This window comes from Ceraceosorus guamensis (assembly GCF_003144195.1).
Source record: "Ceraceosorus guamensis strain MCA 4658 unplaced genomic scaffold IE81scaffold_65, whole genome shotgun sequence".
NCBI classification, from domain to species: domain Eukaryota; kingdom Fungi; phylum Basidiomycota; class Exobasidiomycetes; order Ceraceosorales; family Ceraceosoraceae; genus Ceraceosorus; species Ceraceosorus guamensis.
In genome coordinates, this window is record NW_020290060.1 from 16,457 (window position 1) to 31,914 (window position 15,458).

Consider the following 15,458-nt stretch of genomic DNA (forward strand, 5'->3'; position numbering starts at 1 on the left):
CGAACAGGGCCAGTCATCGCTCGGCACACCGAACAGACGATCCACGAAGCAACACAGCTCTGCACACCAACTTGATCGTAGAGGGCTTGCTAAAGGATCTAGAATGTTGCGCAAGGGGACAGCTCAACTTACGAGGTCCTCGTCGTTCCAATCGTCCAAGTCCGCGTACTTCTCACATCTGGCTTCTCAATCCGCCGCGGGACCATCGTCCGGGCTGCATAACGCTGCTAGGCAAGCTACAATACAGGCCCAGGCGCCAATGCAAAGCGGCCAAAGGTGCACCCTCAAAGCAGACAGATGGTCGCACCACCCAGTCGGCTCTCTGGAGCTACTGAGATCACTTCATCTCAGCAGTCTCCCGCATGCCGAGGACACGTCTCAGCAGGACGATCATGATGCTAAAAATCATCGCACTAGGTCATACGAAGTTCGGGCGGATCGAGTGCTCCTCACCTCGGATCTGGACTACCAGTCTGCCTCCAGTTCGAGTCGACCTCACAGCCAGCTGATCCGGGCTTCCTCCGCCGAAACCTTTGATATGGAGCAAGATGGCTCAATAGAATGTGATTGGAGACCTAGCGATGTGGTGCAGAGCTTGGCGGTGCTCAAGGGTGTTGCTGATGCTTTCAGGATGGACCAAGAGGGCGCGCAGAATGCCGGTGCATTCGCAGATCTAATGTGGAAAAGGGTGAGCACGGCAAGAAGCAGCGCTAATTTCGCGGATCAGGACAACGCGGGCGGCAGGCTGAAGTCGCTTTTGATTTTTCATGCTCTTCCACAGGACTTGACGACCACACAACCTGGCCAGAGAGGTCAGGTATGGCTAGATCGCGCGTGGCCTGATGCTTTCAACGACCATGGCTCAGCTCGGAAAGCAGACGACGACGTGTGCTACATTGATATTCACGTCAAGCATCGCGACGCTACGACACGCTCGCACCGTCTTGCATCCTCTACAAGCGTGTCGTTGTCAGACGTGGCTCCTTTGATAGGTCTCGACCTCACTACGGAAGATCGAGAAAGGCTAGACGAGGAAGCCTTGCAGGGTCTGCGCGGGATTCGAGCTGCGCAGACCATCCGTCAGAGGAAGAGGAGCATACACGAGGAACCGTCTAGAGAAGAGCTGGAACAAGCAGAGAATCGTGCTCAGGACGTCTTGTCGCAGAGGGATAGAGAGAAGTGGATGTTCGGAAGAGAAAATGAGGCAGACGAAGATTCGACACCACCTCAGCACAGGACGAATATGGGTCCGCTCAACGATATGCACGGAGACCTTTTACCTGCTCAAGGTCAACATATCGTCGTTCGACTCACGCTCACGCCCTCCGAGGCAGGAGAGGCCGATTCTGACGTGGGTCCCGTGTTCAAAAGTGGTCCCAAATCAATCCACGTGCCAGCTCTGACTTCGGGCGCGGGAGGTCTGACCTTTCTCGACGCGCTGATGCGTTTCGGTAGGTCTGAGAAATTGGACGATTCGCAGAACAAAGCTGGATCGAACGGTCGAGCGAAGAGGGACATGAAGCTGGGCGGCGGATTTTCGGGAGCTTTCAAGCTTCCCGACGGGCACGTCCTTGGTAGTCCGCCGGGCGAGCGCCTTCGCAAGCTGAATCCTGGCCCGAGGACCGACAAATTTGCGATGGGCAACAGCAAGGCCGATGATCAGCATCGAGGGCGCCCTCGAGGCTCAGATCAGGATGTGTTCTGATGCTGGATCAGGACATTCCGGAAGCGGCCCACTGTGACAACAAGAGGACTCGGCAGCTGCAAATCTCTCATAGGTACGCCTGACAACGACATCCTTTTAATTTTTCAGATACAAACGTCGCGAAGTGTCAAAGTCGTGCACGTCACGATTCGAGCATTTCCTGAAAAATGTCTCTAGTGCAACTCGATGGCTTTTCATTTCGCAAGTCGCAGCGACGCATCTCTGCCGTCGCAATGCCCTGACTATCAAGAGACGGACAGACCAGACTGGGCGATGTAAGCTTCCAGAGGCTGTCTAAGCTCGGCGTTGGTTCTCGACAAGAGCTGCGGGACCTGCCAGATGGACCAGAGCAAGTATTCAGCAGACGACGCACCCAGAACAGCACAGCGCATCGCCTTGATCAACTCACCACGCCTGGAACAGCCTTCGAAGCGATCGCAATACCTCTAGATAGATACTCGACCGGCTCCGCATTCGCAAAGGAAGTCCAATCCCTATTGGGTGGGGCGCTCGAAACGATGACGCTAAAGCTAGCTTGAAAGCCCGTCTCTTCCCAATCTTGCGCAAAGATCTCTTCTGCTGCTGCTGCGCTGCTGCTGTCTCCCGTAGAAGCAATGGATCTGTCTTGCAAAACCCGAAGGATACCACTCAAAAGGTTCGGCCTAGAGAATGCGCCAAGCGCGGGAAACGACAACCACGCAAGCGTTAGCACGTTGCTCGCCATCAACCGATGTCGCACCGTACGCACCAGGCATTGGCATTAGGAGAGTGAAGGAACTCCGCGCTTTCCGTCAAAAGCCTCGAGAAGCCCACGGCCACCAAGCGCTTGGTGCGCTGCGGGATTTTGGCCAATTCGCCAACCACGATGCCGTCAACGATCTGAGGGAAAAGACTGCGCGCGACAAGAGGTTCAGGAACGTTGAGTCGTTGTGCGAAGCACTTCTACACGTATGCATTCCGCACTCACCCGGGCTGCACAGCATCGAAGGACTGGATAACGTAAGAAGGATAGCCATCCTGCTGCACGCAAGCCCACCGGGCCAAGAACTCCACAAATACTCTGCTAAACTTTTCCGTCTTGTTCGTTTGAAGTCTGTTGAGCATGAGGGTGAGCACAGCAGCTCTGTACTGGTTCATCTGTTCCTTTTGCAAATTTTCGAACAGGCTATTCAGGAGGGCGAAGCCATGCTCGTCATTGATCTTGCTGGCGATGAGCTGTTGATAAATGCCCAGCATCGCTCCAACTCGGCCTTCCGCGACGATTTGTGCTGATCCCCGATCAAGGTATGCCTGAAGCAAGCGGACTAAGGCAGGGACATTGCCTCTGGACGCCCACAGGGTGGGCGTCAGTAGAGAAGGCAGCAGTCCGGTATAGATTTCGGGTAGTGACCCATCCGTCGACTTGTGCAGCTCGAGCATCTGCGCTAGAATTTGAAAGACGTACGGTGCAAATTCGGCGACATCGCCTTGCAAGATCGTCGAGAAGGGTCGGCTCAGGGTAGATTCGAAGGTGGCGATACTGTTGGAATCTGCAGCAGCGACATACCTGATGAGGGCGGCGATGCTCTCAAAAGTGTATTGGCTGAATTTGGGGTTGCTCGGGTTTTTGCTAATCTCAGTCAAGATGCTGTTGAGAGATTCCAGGATTGGCTGATAGAAGGGTGCGAGCCTTTCCCTGCATGTCAAAATCACTCTCATGACGCACTTCATAAGGTAGTCGTTTTCCGCCATCTTCTCGGGGGTGGTCGCGCCCAAGATGTTCCTGTACAGCGCCATTAAGATGCTCTCAGCAAATGGCTGCACATCTTCCGATGAGAACAGCAGCTTGCCGGTCTCTGGCCCAGATTGTTGCTTGAGGAACAACACCCTTTCGATGGTGATGGCCGCATAAGAGCATGTGACGTAATTTTGAGACTCGAGATGCCTCACGAGCAAAGGAAGCACCGACAATAGCTGCTCCTTGGTCAATTGTTGTCTGAACGTGTGCAGATACTTGATGGCGTCCACTTGCAAGATGGGATGCACTGAGTCCGAATCGGCTTGCAAGTCGCCGAAGACATTGTCGCTGAACCATTGAACCACATTCACGAGCGCATTCATCGACGAGGCACCTTGGCTTGTTCCACCTGTGCTCGCAATGCTGCTCAAGAGGTACACAGCCGTGTCCTTTCCCCTCCATTTCTCTTGAGGAGCTGCGGCGTACTCTTGCAGATACTGGTTGATGTACCGCAAGATGATCGCAGTAATCTGCTGTGGGAACACTTCCAGAAGGGCCTTGGTAAAGGTCGTGGCGCTCTTACGCCTGGTGTCATTGTCTGAAGCAGCAAGCGAGCGAATCATGAGCCTTGCCAGCTCGAGCGGCGAACCGCGTGGCCACCTATGCCAAGACACTCACCTCCACCTTCGATCCCGACGGTCGCGAATTCCCTCCTCACCCACTCGATGGGCTCATCCTCAAACATCTCCTCGTCCTGCTCTCTCAAGCTAATGTTGGGCAAAATGATGGCCTGAATGAAAGCCTCCAACGTGGCCTCTGCCTCGAAAGTCGCTCGTTGGGATGGCATTCGCACTACTGTCGATAGGAAGGAGATCGCTCTCGTCACAAGCTGAGGGTGCGGCGAGAGGCGGCCGCATCAGTGAGTCTATCACAATTACGCGAGCTCTGGCAGAAAGCGAGCAGGCTGCGGATCACGGCCCAGTCATCGCCGAACTCACCAAATCGGATTTCTCGCCTCTTCCAGCCTGGCCAAGCATTTCCCAAACAGCTTTGACATACTGGGGAACGAAGGTCTCGAATACGTCCAGATATCTTTGCGCATACAGTTCTGCGATGGCGCAGATCTCCGCTCTGGCCTTTTGTCCCGGCGCGGGCGAAGCATCATCCGGGTCCCCTTCGAGCGGCGCTGCGAGCGCTTGATTGGTCACGTACAGACCCGAATCGACCGATGTTGGATGCAGGTACCGCAAAAGCAGAGGGAGAATAGAAGAGATGTTTTCTTCAAAGTCCGGTGGAAGATCCTGAGCTGATAGATCGTGGTAGATTTGCAACACGAGCACCAGTGTGAATCCCAATGTCGCAGCGGAACCGGCTGTCGCGCTTTGGAGCGCAGCATCTGTCCGCTGTAGCGATGATGCAGTCGTTGCAGCAGTGAAGTGAGATGCATGCCGCACATTGCATAGCCACGCCTTCACTCACCTGGAGCAGGTCCAAATAAGGTTTGGCAAACTTGGCAAGCACGAGGTTGATGTCTTCGTACAAGACGTTTGATCTGAAAGCGGCTCTCCACCTGCGAAAGATGCTGTGGCAGGTCTGGAGTACTGCAGCCAGTGCTGTCGAGTCTGGCTGAAGAGTGAGCCCGCCTACCAGCTCGTCGAGCAGAGCGGGCCACTGTTGTGGAAAGTCCCTGGCAGCAATCAGAGCGACGCACTCCGAAAGCTGTATCCTCAAGCTTGCCACCCCTGGTGCATTGGCCACATTGACATCGCTGCTCAGCTGACCCAGCAAAGGGACCAGTCTAGTTTTCAAGGCTTCCCTAGCTTCTCCCTGCACCAACTCCGGCTCCGCTAGATCTGCGTCGTCCTCCTCTGCCCAAGCTCTTCTGCAGATGTTCTTCAACTTGACGGCTGCTGCTAGACGCACTGGAGGCGTTGCACCTGGACTGGCAATCAAGTCCAGCAGCAAAGCTGGAAGGTTGGCATCCCTATTCGACTCGAGATCCGTCAGATTCTGCTCTGCTTCTCGCCGGGTGGAGGGATTCAGCGTCTGAGAAAAGAGAGCGGCAAGCTGGCCCAGGTTGCCGCTGAGTGAAGCCATCTTGAATTGTGACCGCCCTGTCTCGCACTCCGAATGGGCTGACGAGGTGATGAAAGTCGATGAGAAACTTGAGCTGGCGGGGGAGGAATGACTGGGAATGGCAGAAGCGCAGCAAGGCTCGGCCAAGGAGTCAAAGTCAAAGTGAAACTCGTGAGTAGTCGTGAGTGAGTTGGTTGAACTTCGTACGTGCCTCGTCGCGCAGGCAGCTGATGAATGCGCGTCTTGGTGAACCTCCACGCGCGAAGACACAAGCAACACCCGCGCTTCACGCGCACGCATGCACGCAACAAAGGCGTCTGGCAACACGCGCCAGTCGGCTGCTGGGCGCGACCACGTGGATATGGCCGGGACAACTGCCACACACGCCAGTGGGACGCGTTGGTTCACACGGCGAAAAAAGTTGAGAAAGAGCTGCAGCCACAAGTCACGACTTACGAGTAAGTGAGGCAGGCATGCATGGATGCACGAACCGAACAGCAGCAGAAGAAGTCAAATTGCAATTGACCTCCGGCTCCCAATTCACATTGGCGGCGACACGGATGACTCACCACTCTGTACTGCTCTACCTCGCTATACCCTCGCACTGCTCCCCTGACCATCCGTCAACACATTCCGTAGCTTTCTGACAGGGCGCAAACATTCAACATTCTCCATCCGGCTACCGAAAAGAAGGATCAGCTAGCGCCAGAGCCTCATCATGCCCGATTCATTCTTTGAGCGGAAGCGAAAGCGGCCCAGCAGCAAAGGGGAGGGGAGTGGCAGCACCGGCAGTGGCAAGCGAGCCGATGCCAGCAAGACCAAGTCGCGTTTGAACGGCAAGAAGCGGCGCAATGAGGGCTCAGCGAGCGAGTCTTCAGATGGCGGAGAAGCGGTGGGAGATGCAGAGACGATGGATCTTCGACATTCCTACACACATGCGATGGGCTCCGCATCAGAAGACGAGATGGAAGAGACACCTGCTCAAGCTCGTGTGAGGCTGGCCAAGCTCTACGTAGATGGTATGAAGAAGGATCTGGGTGGGGTTGAGACGGGCGCGGATGCGGCACAGACAGATGCGGAAAACATCTCTTCAAGATTGTTAGGCGTGGCACAGAGCAGAAGTTCGCACGTGAACATCAGGGTCGCTCAGCTCATCAAACCTCCCAGAGCGGACGACGTGCTTGGAGTCAGAGGACATCAAAAGAGCGTGACTTGTGCTGCCCTCTCACTCCGAGGCGATAGCATCTTTACGTCCAGCAAGGATGGCGTCATTTGCAGATGGGGATTGGCGGACGGCAAGCTCGTGAGCCGATCTGAGCTTCGGCCTCGGCATTCGTCGCAAGCTTCCGATGCCCGATCCTCATCGAGGAACAAAACGCACATTCAACTCTCTTCGAGGTCAGGAGCAGGACGAAAAAGGGCGAGGAAAGCCATGTCATCAGGCTCGCTGGAAGAAGCGGAAAGGAGCGCCATGCCATCCTTGGGCGGAGCTTCAACCTCCATGCTTGGAGAGAAGGAGGGTCACACTGATGAGATTTGGTCTCTCGCCTTGTCCGACGATGGCACGCTGCTGGCTTCGGGCGGGAGAGATAGGCGCGTCGGTCTGTGGGCCATTGAGCCACGCGCAGACGCTCGCGAACTGTCAGACGTCGCCTCATCTCGACAAACCTTGACAGCAGCCCCGCGCTGGGTGGCCGGCCTATCTGGTCACAAAGATAGCATTACTTCTCTTTCCTTTCGAGTCGGGTCGGGAGTGACGGAGCTCTTCTCGGCTTCGTTGGATCGGACGCTCAAGCTGTGGGATGCGGCACAGAGATCCTACATCGAGACGTTCTTTGGGCATCAAGAGTCCTGTTTGTCCGTCTCTGCATTGCGGGGAGAGCTTGCTGCGTCTGCCGGTGGCAGGGACAAGACGATCAGGTGGTGGAAGGTCAGAGATGAGAGCCAATTGGTTTTCAGAGCTGGCGCCAGGAGTAAAGTCAGAGAAGTCATCGAAGGTGGTAATTGGAGAAGGGAAGAAGAAGAGAAAACGTCAGGGGGTAGCGTGTTTGTGGAAGGAAGCGTGGATTGCGTGGCCATGGTGGACGAGCACAATTTCATCAGCGGTGGAGACAGCGGGTGAGCAGGCCCACGAAGAAGGTGCCAGATGCTGCTGACAGAGTCGCTCGCTGACGATCGTCGTTCGGGCGTGCAGTGTCATCTCCCTTTGGTCTCTAGCCCGCAAGAAGCCGACATATACCCATTTTGCGGCACACGGCTTTGACGACTTGCCATCCTTCTCGAGTGGCGATGCGGCGAGTGCTGATGGAGATGAGGATGATGCGTCAGCGGCCAGAAGCACGACGCGACAACCTAGGCCGATTACCTCAGTAGCCGCATTGCCCTATGCTGATGTCTTTGCCAGTGGTGAGCGCTACAGGAAAGGCTCGGAAGAAGGGCTGCATGCTCACACTCTGTTATCCTTCCGTCCGTGCAAAGGCTCACACGACGGAAACATTAGGCTATGGGCTTTGGATGCGTCCCTTCGCAAGTTCACGGCGCTCTTCTCCATCCCAACACTGGGCTTTGTGAACAGCCTCCAACTAGCCCGACCGCGTATCCTCCCAGAGGCGAACTCGTGGAGGCGGAGAGGTGGAGTCGGGGCTTCTTTGGAGAGCTCCTCTTTGGGCTCGGAGACGATCGATGAGGACGATGTGGCCGGAGCTTCCGCTTCGAGAAAGAGACCGCAAAGGGATATCGTCCTTGTAGCTGCATTGGGCCAAGAGCCCAAATTTGGGAGGTGGGCCAGCATCAAACGAACGTCTGCTTTAAAGCGCGCGGCAGCGCAGAATTTGGTACATGGACTCACGGAGGATGCGCAACAGCTCAATGGCACGCTCGCGGATACCTCTAATGGCTTGGACGCTGCCTCGACATCGGCAAGGGTTAGGAACGGCGCTATAGTCGTCAGGTTGCGCGTAGCAACGCCGACTGACGTGACTGCTGAATGAGGTTCCAAGGCCGCCATTAGCCAGAATGAGAGTGCAAGCCGACGAGTCTCTGCTGAGCTTTCGATGCTGTTCATCTGCACTCCAACAATCATCAATGCTGTCTGCAAAATGCCTGATTGGACATACGTCTGCTGCCTCCACCGTGGCTCTTGTGGAATCAGCGTGCGAGTGCGGTTGGATACGAGCGAGGGCGCTATCGTGAGGAGCCGTACGCGCGCACAAAGTAGCCTAGCCAGAAGCGGTCGAGTGATGAGTGAGAAGTCGGAATCAAAATGGACAGAGTTGGAAAAACTATTCTTGTCTGAAAGTTGGGCTCGAGTACTTGGTCACGTGCTCACGCCAGTGTGGAGTCGAGATCGAGCTGCATGCATGCATGGTAGCCAGGAGGTTGGCGATCAGCATCTCTTCTATCTGAGCATTCAGATGAATCGTTTGCACCTCACCCTGCATCCCACGGCGACATCGCTGCCCCTCATTCTCTATTCTGCGCTTCGCGATACCTAGCACTCGTTACTCTAGGCTTGTAGCTCGCTTCGCCGTTGAAAGAAGCATCTGCAAAAGCACGCTACGACAACGAGGGTCCGAACGTGCAACGGGGTCTGCTTCAGCCATGGCGTCTCCTGCATCCACCGAACAGCCAATTTCCGTGCTGATGGTCTGTCTAGGCAACATCTGTCGGTGAGAGATCATTTCAAGCTCAATTCTGTCTGAGCTCGGATCGCTTTGAGGGCTGACGTTCCGCGACCTCATCGATGCTCGCGCAGGAGCCCGATGGCAGAAGCGGTGTTCAAGGATGCCGTGCACAAACATCCATCGGAACAAGTTCGCAAGGCTTTTGGTCAGATCGATAGCGCTGGTACTGGAGCGTATCATGCGGGAGACGATGCGGATCCTAGGTGAGGAGCTCGGCGTCAAGACACAGAGGACAGGAGCAACGCCGTTTGTGCGAGGCATACACTCTCGCCTTCGTTTGGGAAATCGACTTCCCTTTCCCCGGAACGAACGTCGATCTGACCTTCTTCTGTCGTGCATCGTCGGCAGAACACAGGCCGAGCTGCGATCGCATGGGATCAGAAGCACCTGTCGCGCTCGAAAGGTGACACAAGCAGACTTCCAAAATTTTGATTGGATCTTTGGCATGGAGTGAGTAGGCCGATTGTAAGACCTCACCACAGTATGCGCAAATGGCAACACCTGCTGAGACAGTGACTCGTTGTCCTCTGCTGCGCTGCGAAAACAGCACTTCGAACGTCCGATCATTGCGAGCCTCTGCCCCCCGGAATTCGCGCGCGCGTATTGAAATCTTCGGAGCCTTCGATGATTCCAGACCCATCGCGGATCCTTACTATGGCGGTGACGATGGATTCAAAGAGTGCTACTTGCAATGCGTCCGGTGAGTCGTCTGTAGACTTGTGTGGCGTCGTATGTTGTGGACCCGGCCTGCAGCTGACATCCTTGGAGCCTGGCTTTCGACATAGATACTCGAATGCTTTCCTGAAGCATCTAGGATTCCCGCTAGCCGCAGAAGATCCAAATTCGGCTCTTTGATACCCGACTCGATTACAGTCGCAACATATCAGATTGAGGACCGCAACTCATCAGGTATCAATACAGCATCTTGGTGTGTATGGTCACATTGGTGCGAGGGCGTGGCAGCGCTGAGGATGTGTGTTTCCGTCAAGGCTCAGGGGAGGGGGCGTGGGGCCGCCCTCACCCCGCTCAGGAAGGTCGAGAAGCGTTGTCGCGGTCTGCATTCTGGTCGAGCTGAGGAGAAGCAGTGTACGCAGGAGGAGGGTTGCTATCTCCGTTCATCGCATCTCCTGGGAGTCTGCCTTCAGCATCGGGCGCGCCTTCTCTGCTGGGCGCTCGAACGATCCGACGAGCGTCGGCATCCAACAGCCTTTCAGCGTTGCGCTGCTCTTCGGCACGTCGTACGAAAAGAGCGAGCTGGTCGAAATCTTGATCCAGCGAACCGGGTGGCATCGCGCTTGGGTTTGCTGCATCGGTGCTGGGGTTGCTGCTCGCATTGCCGGCGACCTGAGCTCCAGTGCGGGCCGAAGAAGAGGCGCGTACTGCTGCCGCTGCTGCTTCTCTGGGTGTCCCATACAGAATCATTCCCCCGCTTCTCCAATCATTCGTCCTCGTTGGAAGAGGAGCGGTTGGAGCAGCGGTGGCTGGAGGTCCCCTTGCCAATCCTTGACTGTGCAGAGGCGAAGGTCTCGGATCCAGCGTCACGGGCGTCTCGTGCCAAACGGTCGGAGTAGTTCTGAAGCGATCGACAGCCGACTGCTTCTCCAAATCTTTTCTCGACAATTCCTCAAGAGTTTGACGATTCTTGATGTTATTTCTGATGCGGACGATGATGCAGAGCAAGATGGCGAATCCGATCGCCGAGCCAACGGCGATGATCGCTTTGAAACCTGGTCTCAGCTCTGAGCCACCGCTGTCGCCATCGTCATCCTTTTCAGCTGCGGCGCCAAGGCCGCGACAGTAGAAGAAGCCCGTGTCCACGGCTGAGATTCTCTGCTGCGTGTTGGGATAGTAAGCAAGCTGCGTATTATTGACGTCAAGCAGGTCCAGTTGCAACTGAGCCTGTGGGCAGGGTGCGTACTCCGTCAGCGATCGGGGATCCTACAAGAAGCTCGGAAGAGAGGACGGTCTTTGCTTCAAAGACTCACGGTCAAGTAACCTTGCCCTCCAGGTACTCGCCATCCAGTCGAGTTCCAATATGGTGTTAAATTGAAACGAAGAAGCTGGACTAGGGTATTGTCGGAGCTGATGCGAGGCACAAGCTCGCCGGTTGTGCGTGCCCACGCAGGCGTTGGGAAGGTGGACCTGTTGAGGTTAAGCGTTTGATCTGCTGATGGCTGAGGAGGCCATGTGAAGTTGCGCTCCACGAGAATCGGACCTGCCAACGATGGCGCGCCGGTTCAAAAGTCAGCGCATCGCGGGACGTATCACATCGACCAGGCAAGCGACTCACCTCCTGCCCACCTCTTGTCCGTGATCTGCAGACGAAAACCGCTAGTAGTGTTGAGCTCGACTGGATTGGCATCGATGTAGGAGTACACTTCTCTGCAGGACGATAGATCCTGTTGGAAAGAGACGCCTCGAACGGGCGTGAGTGACGCAAAGAGGACAATGAGAGCAGCTAGGTTGGTCAGCTGCTTCATCTTGGTCGTTGCGTGGATGGTCACGGGGTCGTCCGTGGTCAATTGGAGGCGGGCTTGCAAAGTAAAGAGAAGATGCGAGGTAGATGGCGATATTGCTTCTTGTGATGGTAGCCCGTACTGACCAGACTGTTGCGGATCACTGAGTGTTTGTGTTGGACCAGTGTGGCTCAAATGAGCGGTGATCGAGGGATCCGGATTCTTATACCTTCCCCACCATCACCGTCGAGGGATGGTCGGGATATACAGGCAGCGGGGGAAGGCTCGGGCAAGAGTTCCTCCGAGGTACCGGGCGGGGCTAAGATGCTTAGCGCTCACTGCTACACAGCCTTGCGCTTGCAGCACTGACAGCAAAGCGTCAGGCACAGATGGACCCATGCATCGACGAGGTGTGAACTTTTGTGGTGAGTTGTAGCTGAGCATGCACGGTCCACAGCGCGATGTGCCGAATGAGCAGTATGAAAACATGCCATCTGGTCAGATCCATCGAGTCATCTCCCGATGAAGTCTTGCCATTCCCAGAGGCCCCACAAAGGAGCAGCAAGCCGTCACGCTCATCGCACGCGGAGTCGACACTCACGACTTGCCGTTTCGTGCTTGTTTTGGATCAACTCCGACGCTTGCTCACGCAATGGGTGCGTGCTACAGTCACAAGTCTAGGCAGGATAGGCGCTCAAAAGGACTCCTCACCTAGTGACTTCCCGCTGCGCAAGTCCTGCACCTATTGCGCCTGCTATTGTTGCCTGTCACCACGCCCACCACTCGTGGGTCACATAGTCGTGACTTGCATATCGAAGCGTCGAAAAGGGAGCTAACGCAACACAGCCCCTCCTTGCCTCATCCCACAGAACGTAGCATCCGACGCTTCGGAGAAAAAAGTCGACGCGCTATACACCAGAGCATGATGATCATCATGGTGCACCACGATCACCGGTTTCACACTCTGACTGAACCCTCACGCTTCATTTCAACCAGACGTTCATCTAGAGGGCTCACATCCCTGCGCCCTCGATCGGCGTGTGCACAGCTTGCTTTTGGAAAGGCCTGAACAGCAATTGCTAAGTCGTTGGGCCTAAGCAAGGGGCGGTCGTGGTCTGTGATAGGGCGGATGGGCAAAGACGCAAATGACGTCCTTGAGACGCCTAGCGCCTCACGTTGCATGCGCGTTCCTGCATCGATGTACCGCAGGATACCCGATACTCACGACTTGCCAAGCCCGGCTTCGCCCGCACCTGCACTGGCTTGGCCGATTGGCCGTCGGCTGATGCGGACCAATTCATTCGTACGAGAAAGGGCTTGAAGCACGGTCACGTGTTGAGAGATCTCGATTTTTGTTCGAGGCTTCAGAAATCAAAATCTTGAATCTTGATTGCGACACCGCCATTTGAGGGCAGATCTGCGGATTCTCTTCGCGACCAGCATGACGCCTCAAGATAAGACTCTAAGCTATCTCCGATACTAGCGACACTCAATTGAGCAGCATCAGCGGCTAGACTAGCGATACTTGTGATCGTGCCCTCCGGACGTCCTCTCTTTCCCCCGCATCACCACACACGCTTCTCTGCAGCAAAAATCGATTCAAGATGCCCACAGCTACAGCATCCACTTCTAGCGCCTCGACACGCCATCTACGTTTTCGCGGCCACACCAACTTTCGTCAGCGTCTGATTCTATCATGCTTGACCGGTCGACCGGTGCGCATAGACGGTATCCGTCCCGACGACACCGAGCCAGGCATCCAAGATTTCGAAGCTGGATTCTTGAGGCTGATAGAAAAGATGACGAACGGAACAGTGGTGGAGATCGGTTACACCGGTACTTCTGTCTCTCTTCGACCTGGCACCATTTCGGGAGGAGATGTGACGCATGATTGTGGGGTTTCCAGAAGTGTGGGCTACTACTTGGAATGGATCGCTGTGCTCGCGCCCTTTGCTAAAAAGGAGGTGCGCTTGACGCTGAAGGGCATCACCACGGGAACAGGAGACGCAGGTGTGCGTGCGGTCGCACAATAAGCTCAGCGCAGTTAGTCAGCCATCGCATGCATCACCCCAGGCTAATCATACCCTTTCGCTCCCGCAGGTCGACATTCTACGCACAGTCACTCTACCGTTGCTCTCCCAATTCTTGCCGGAAGGTACAGCATTCGCGTCGCCCTTGGAGCTGCGCGTAATTTCGAGAGGAATGGCCCCGGGTGGAGGGGGTGCCGTACAATTCAGATCGCCGCTCTTGCCAACTACGAGCGGACTGAGAGCGCTGAACTTCAACGCTACTGGGAGAGTCAGGCGGATACGCGGCGTAGCTAGCGCGGTGCGAGTCAGCCCAAACATGGCCAGCAGGCTGGTGGATAGCTCAAGAGGTGTGCTGGGCAGATATATTCCTGATCTGTACATCTTTGCAGATGTATTTAGGGGAGAGGAGGCTGGACGGTGAGTGACGGCTGCACATGAAGCTGCTTCGCATACAGCGTAGCATGTACGCGCACTTACATCAACCGCGTCCTCCGCATCCCGTGCAGCTCGCCGGGCTTTGCACTGTCACTGGTATCGACGTCCACGACGGGTGCGCTTCAATGTGCAGAAGTTTTGTCGACGCCAGGCACGCCACCCGAAGACGTGGCTGAGAAAGCCTCTCGCAGTCTCTTGAGCGAGATAGCATCCGGCGGCTGCGTGGGCCGACAGCACCAAGCCCACGCTTTGCTGCTCATGGCTTGCGGTCCCGAAGACGTGTCCAAAATCAGGTTGGGCGCTCTCACACCCACAGCTATACAGATGTTGAGGGACATCAAGGAATTCACAAGCGTCGTCTTCAAAATTGCACACGCGGAACTTGCTGGTGGATCTGCTGTGGGGCGGCCAAGCAAGGCGCAGGGTGAGACAGGGTCAGACAGCGAAGAGGAGGAAGAGCTGGAGGAAGAAGACATTGAGACTGCACGGATACAGCCTCAAGAGCTGATTCTGACTTGCGTGGGTGTGGGCATTCGCGGAGCACGCAAAGCAGCTTAGGACGAGCGTGACCCACCTGCGAATCATATATCACGTTCAACAAATCCCGCGTCACTCTCGTGAGACCTTCAGCTTCTGCAGCTTCAAAGTCACAGACACATGGCACTGATGTAGTAGAGATGATGGAGACAGCACATGCGCGAATTTGAACACTCTGGTATAGACACGTCAATACACTAGAAGCGCGGCGCGACATTATGGGATAGATGCGCGACCTCGATGTTCGGTGACTGCATCGAAGAAGTCGCAACGTGCAGTACACTACCAGCCCTTGTGATGAAACGAGCCCCATTCGCTTGCTGATCTCCTATCAGGGTCGTAGCCGCCCCCAGGTCTAGGCAAAGGTCCATCGGTCGGGGAACCGTCAGAGTCCGATTCTTCTCGTGCATTTGACCCCGAACGACCTTGATTCGAAGCCGCCTGTGCAACAGAGGCACCTCCACGAGTCATGTTCAGATTGCCCGCTGCCAATCGTTGTTGTCGCAATTGTTCCTGCTGCACGAGGCCCGAATGATCCGAGCGACTTCGCGTTGCACCGGGTGGAGCTGCCGAGGTGAGAGGCCTCAACGGTCCTCCGCCTAGGACAGTGAAGTTGCGATTGTGTGCTGGGGGCGCAGATGGAGGCGGTCTGGAGTCCGAGTCTCTTTGCCCTTCTTGCTGCTCTCTTGCTCTATCCTGCCGTTTCCTCGCTCGCTCACGCTCCTGCTGTTGAGCAGGTGTCTCGCGAGGAGGCAGGGGCGCCAGCGGAGCTCCGATGCCCAGCATCCTGTTTCTACTCTGCCTTTCCCAGAGTAAATT

The 15,458-nt window shown here is 55.7% G+C and overlaps 6 protein-coding genes across 6 annotated transcripts; 4 read left to right on the plus strand and 2 right to left on the minus strand.

The window, feature by feature from the left end:
• Nucleotides 1–103: 103 nt before the first annotated feature.
• Nucleotides 104–1,705, plus strand: IE81DRAFT_349171 (hypothetical protein; the record flags this gene model as incomplete). The annotated part of the gene is made up of 2 exons (XM_025516356.1): nucleotides 104–688; nucleotides 782–1,705. 2 exons carry the CDS (start codon nucleotides 104–106, stop codon nucleotides 1,703–1,705), a joined length of 1,509 nt encoding a protein of 502 aa, XP_025367655.1.
• Nucleotides 1,706–1,914: 209 nt separating this feature from the next.
• IE81DRAFT_325496 (putative importin-alpha export receptor) lies at nucleotides 1,915–5,731 on the minus strand. The gene is made up of 7 exons (XM_025514532.1): nucleotides 4,902–5,731; nucleotides 4,421–4,825; nucleotides 4,101–4,311; nucleotides 2,673–4,020; nucleotides 2,454–2,597; nucleotides 2,115–2,367; nucleotides 1,915–2,037 (listed from the first exon to the last, which is right to left on the minus strand). The coding sequence occupies exons 1-7, from the start codon at nucleotides 5,517–5,519 to the stop codon at nucleotides 1,951–1,953; spliced, it is 3,066 nt and encodes a 1,021-aa protein (XP_025367656.1). The 5' UTR covers nucleotides 5,520–5,731; the 3' UTR covers nucleotides 1,915–1,950.
• A 292-nt stretch (nucleotides 5,732–6,023) lies between these two features.
• On the plus strand, nucleotides 6,024–8,593 carry IE81DRAFT_305056 (WD40 repeat-like protein). Its single transcript, XM_025512312.1, has 3 exons — nucleotides 6,024–7,616; nucleotides 7,693–7,904; nucleotides 7,977–8,593. The coding sequence occupies exons 1-3, from the start codon at nucleotides 6,217–6,219 to the stop codon at nucleotides 8,486–8,488; spliced, it is 2,124 nt and encodes a 707-aa protein (XP_025367657.1). The 5' UTR covers nucleotides 6,024–6,216; the 3' UTR covers nucleotides 8,489–8,593.
• Nucleotides 8,594–8,930: 337 nt separating this feature from the next.
• IE81DRAFT_325498 (protein-tyrosine phosphatase) lies at nucleotides 8,931–10,114 on the plus strand. The gene is made up of 5 exons (XM_025514533.1): nucleotides 8,931–9,166; nucleotides 9,253–9,384; nucleotides 9,530–9,631; nucleotides 9,729–9,881; nucleotides 9,967–10,114. Exons 1-5 carry the CDS (start codon nucleotides 9,099–9,101, stop codon nucleotides 10,034–10,036), a joined length of 525 nt encoding a protein of 174 aa, XP_025367658.1. The 5' UTR covers nucleotides 8,931–9,098; the 3' UTR covers nucleotides 10,037–10,114.
• Nucleotides 10,069–12,026, minus strand: IE81DRAFT_325499 (hypothetical protein). The gene is made up of 3 exons (XM_025514534.1): nucleotides 11,472–12,026; nucleotides 11,167–11,396; nucleotides 10,069–11,080 (listed from the first exon to the last, which is right to left on the minus strand). The coding sequence occupies exons 1-3, from the start codon at nucleotides 11,659–11,661 to the stop codon at nucleotides 10,208–10,210; spliced, it is 1,293 nt and encodes a 430-aa protein (XP_025367659.1). The 5' UTR covers nucleotides 11,662–12,026; the 3' UTR covers nucleotides 10,069–10,207.
• A 1,022-nt stretch (nucleotides 12,027–13,048) lies between these two features.
• IE81DRAFT_325501 (18S rRNA biogenesis protein) lies at nucleotides 13,049–14,829 on the plus strand. The gene is made up of 3 exons (XM_025514536.1): nucleotides 13,049–13,649; nucleotides 13,738–14,084; nucleotides 14,174–14,829. The coding sequence occupies exons 1-3, from the start codon at nucleotides 13,242–13,244 to the stop codon at nucleotides 14,658–14,660; spliced, it is 1,242 nt and encodes a 413-aa protein (XP_025367660.1). The 5' UTR covers nucleotides 13,049–13,241; the 3' UTR covers nucleotides 14,661–14,829.
• The last annotated feature ends 629 nt before the right edge of the window (nucleotides 14,830–15,458 follow it).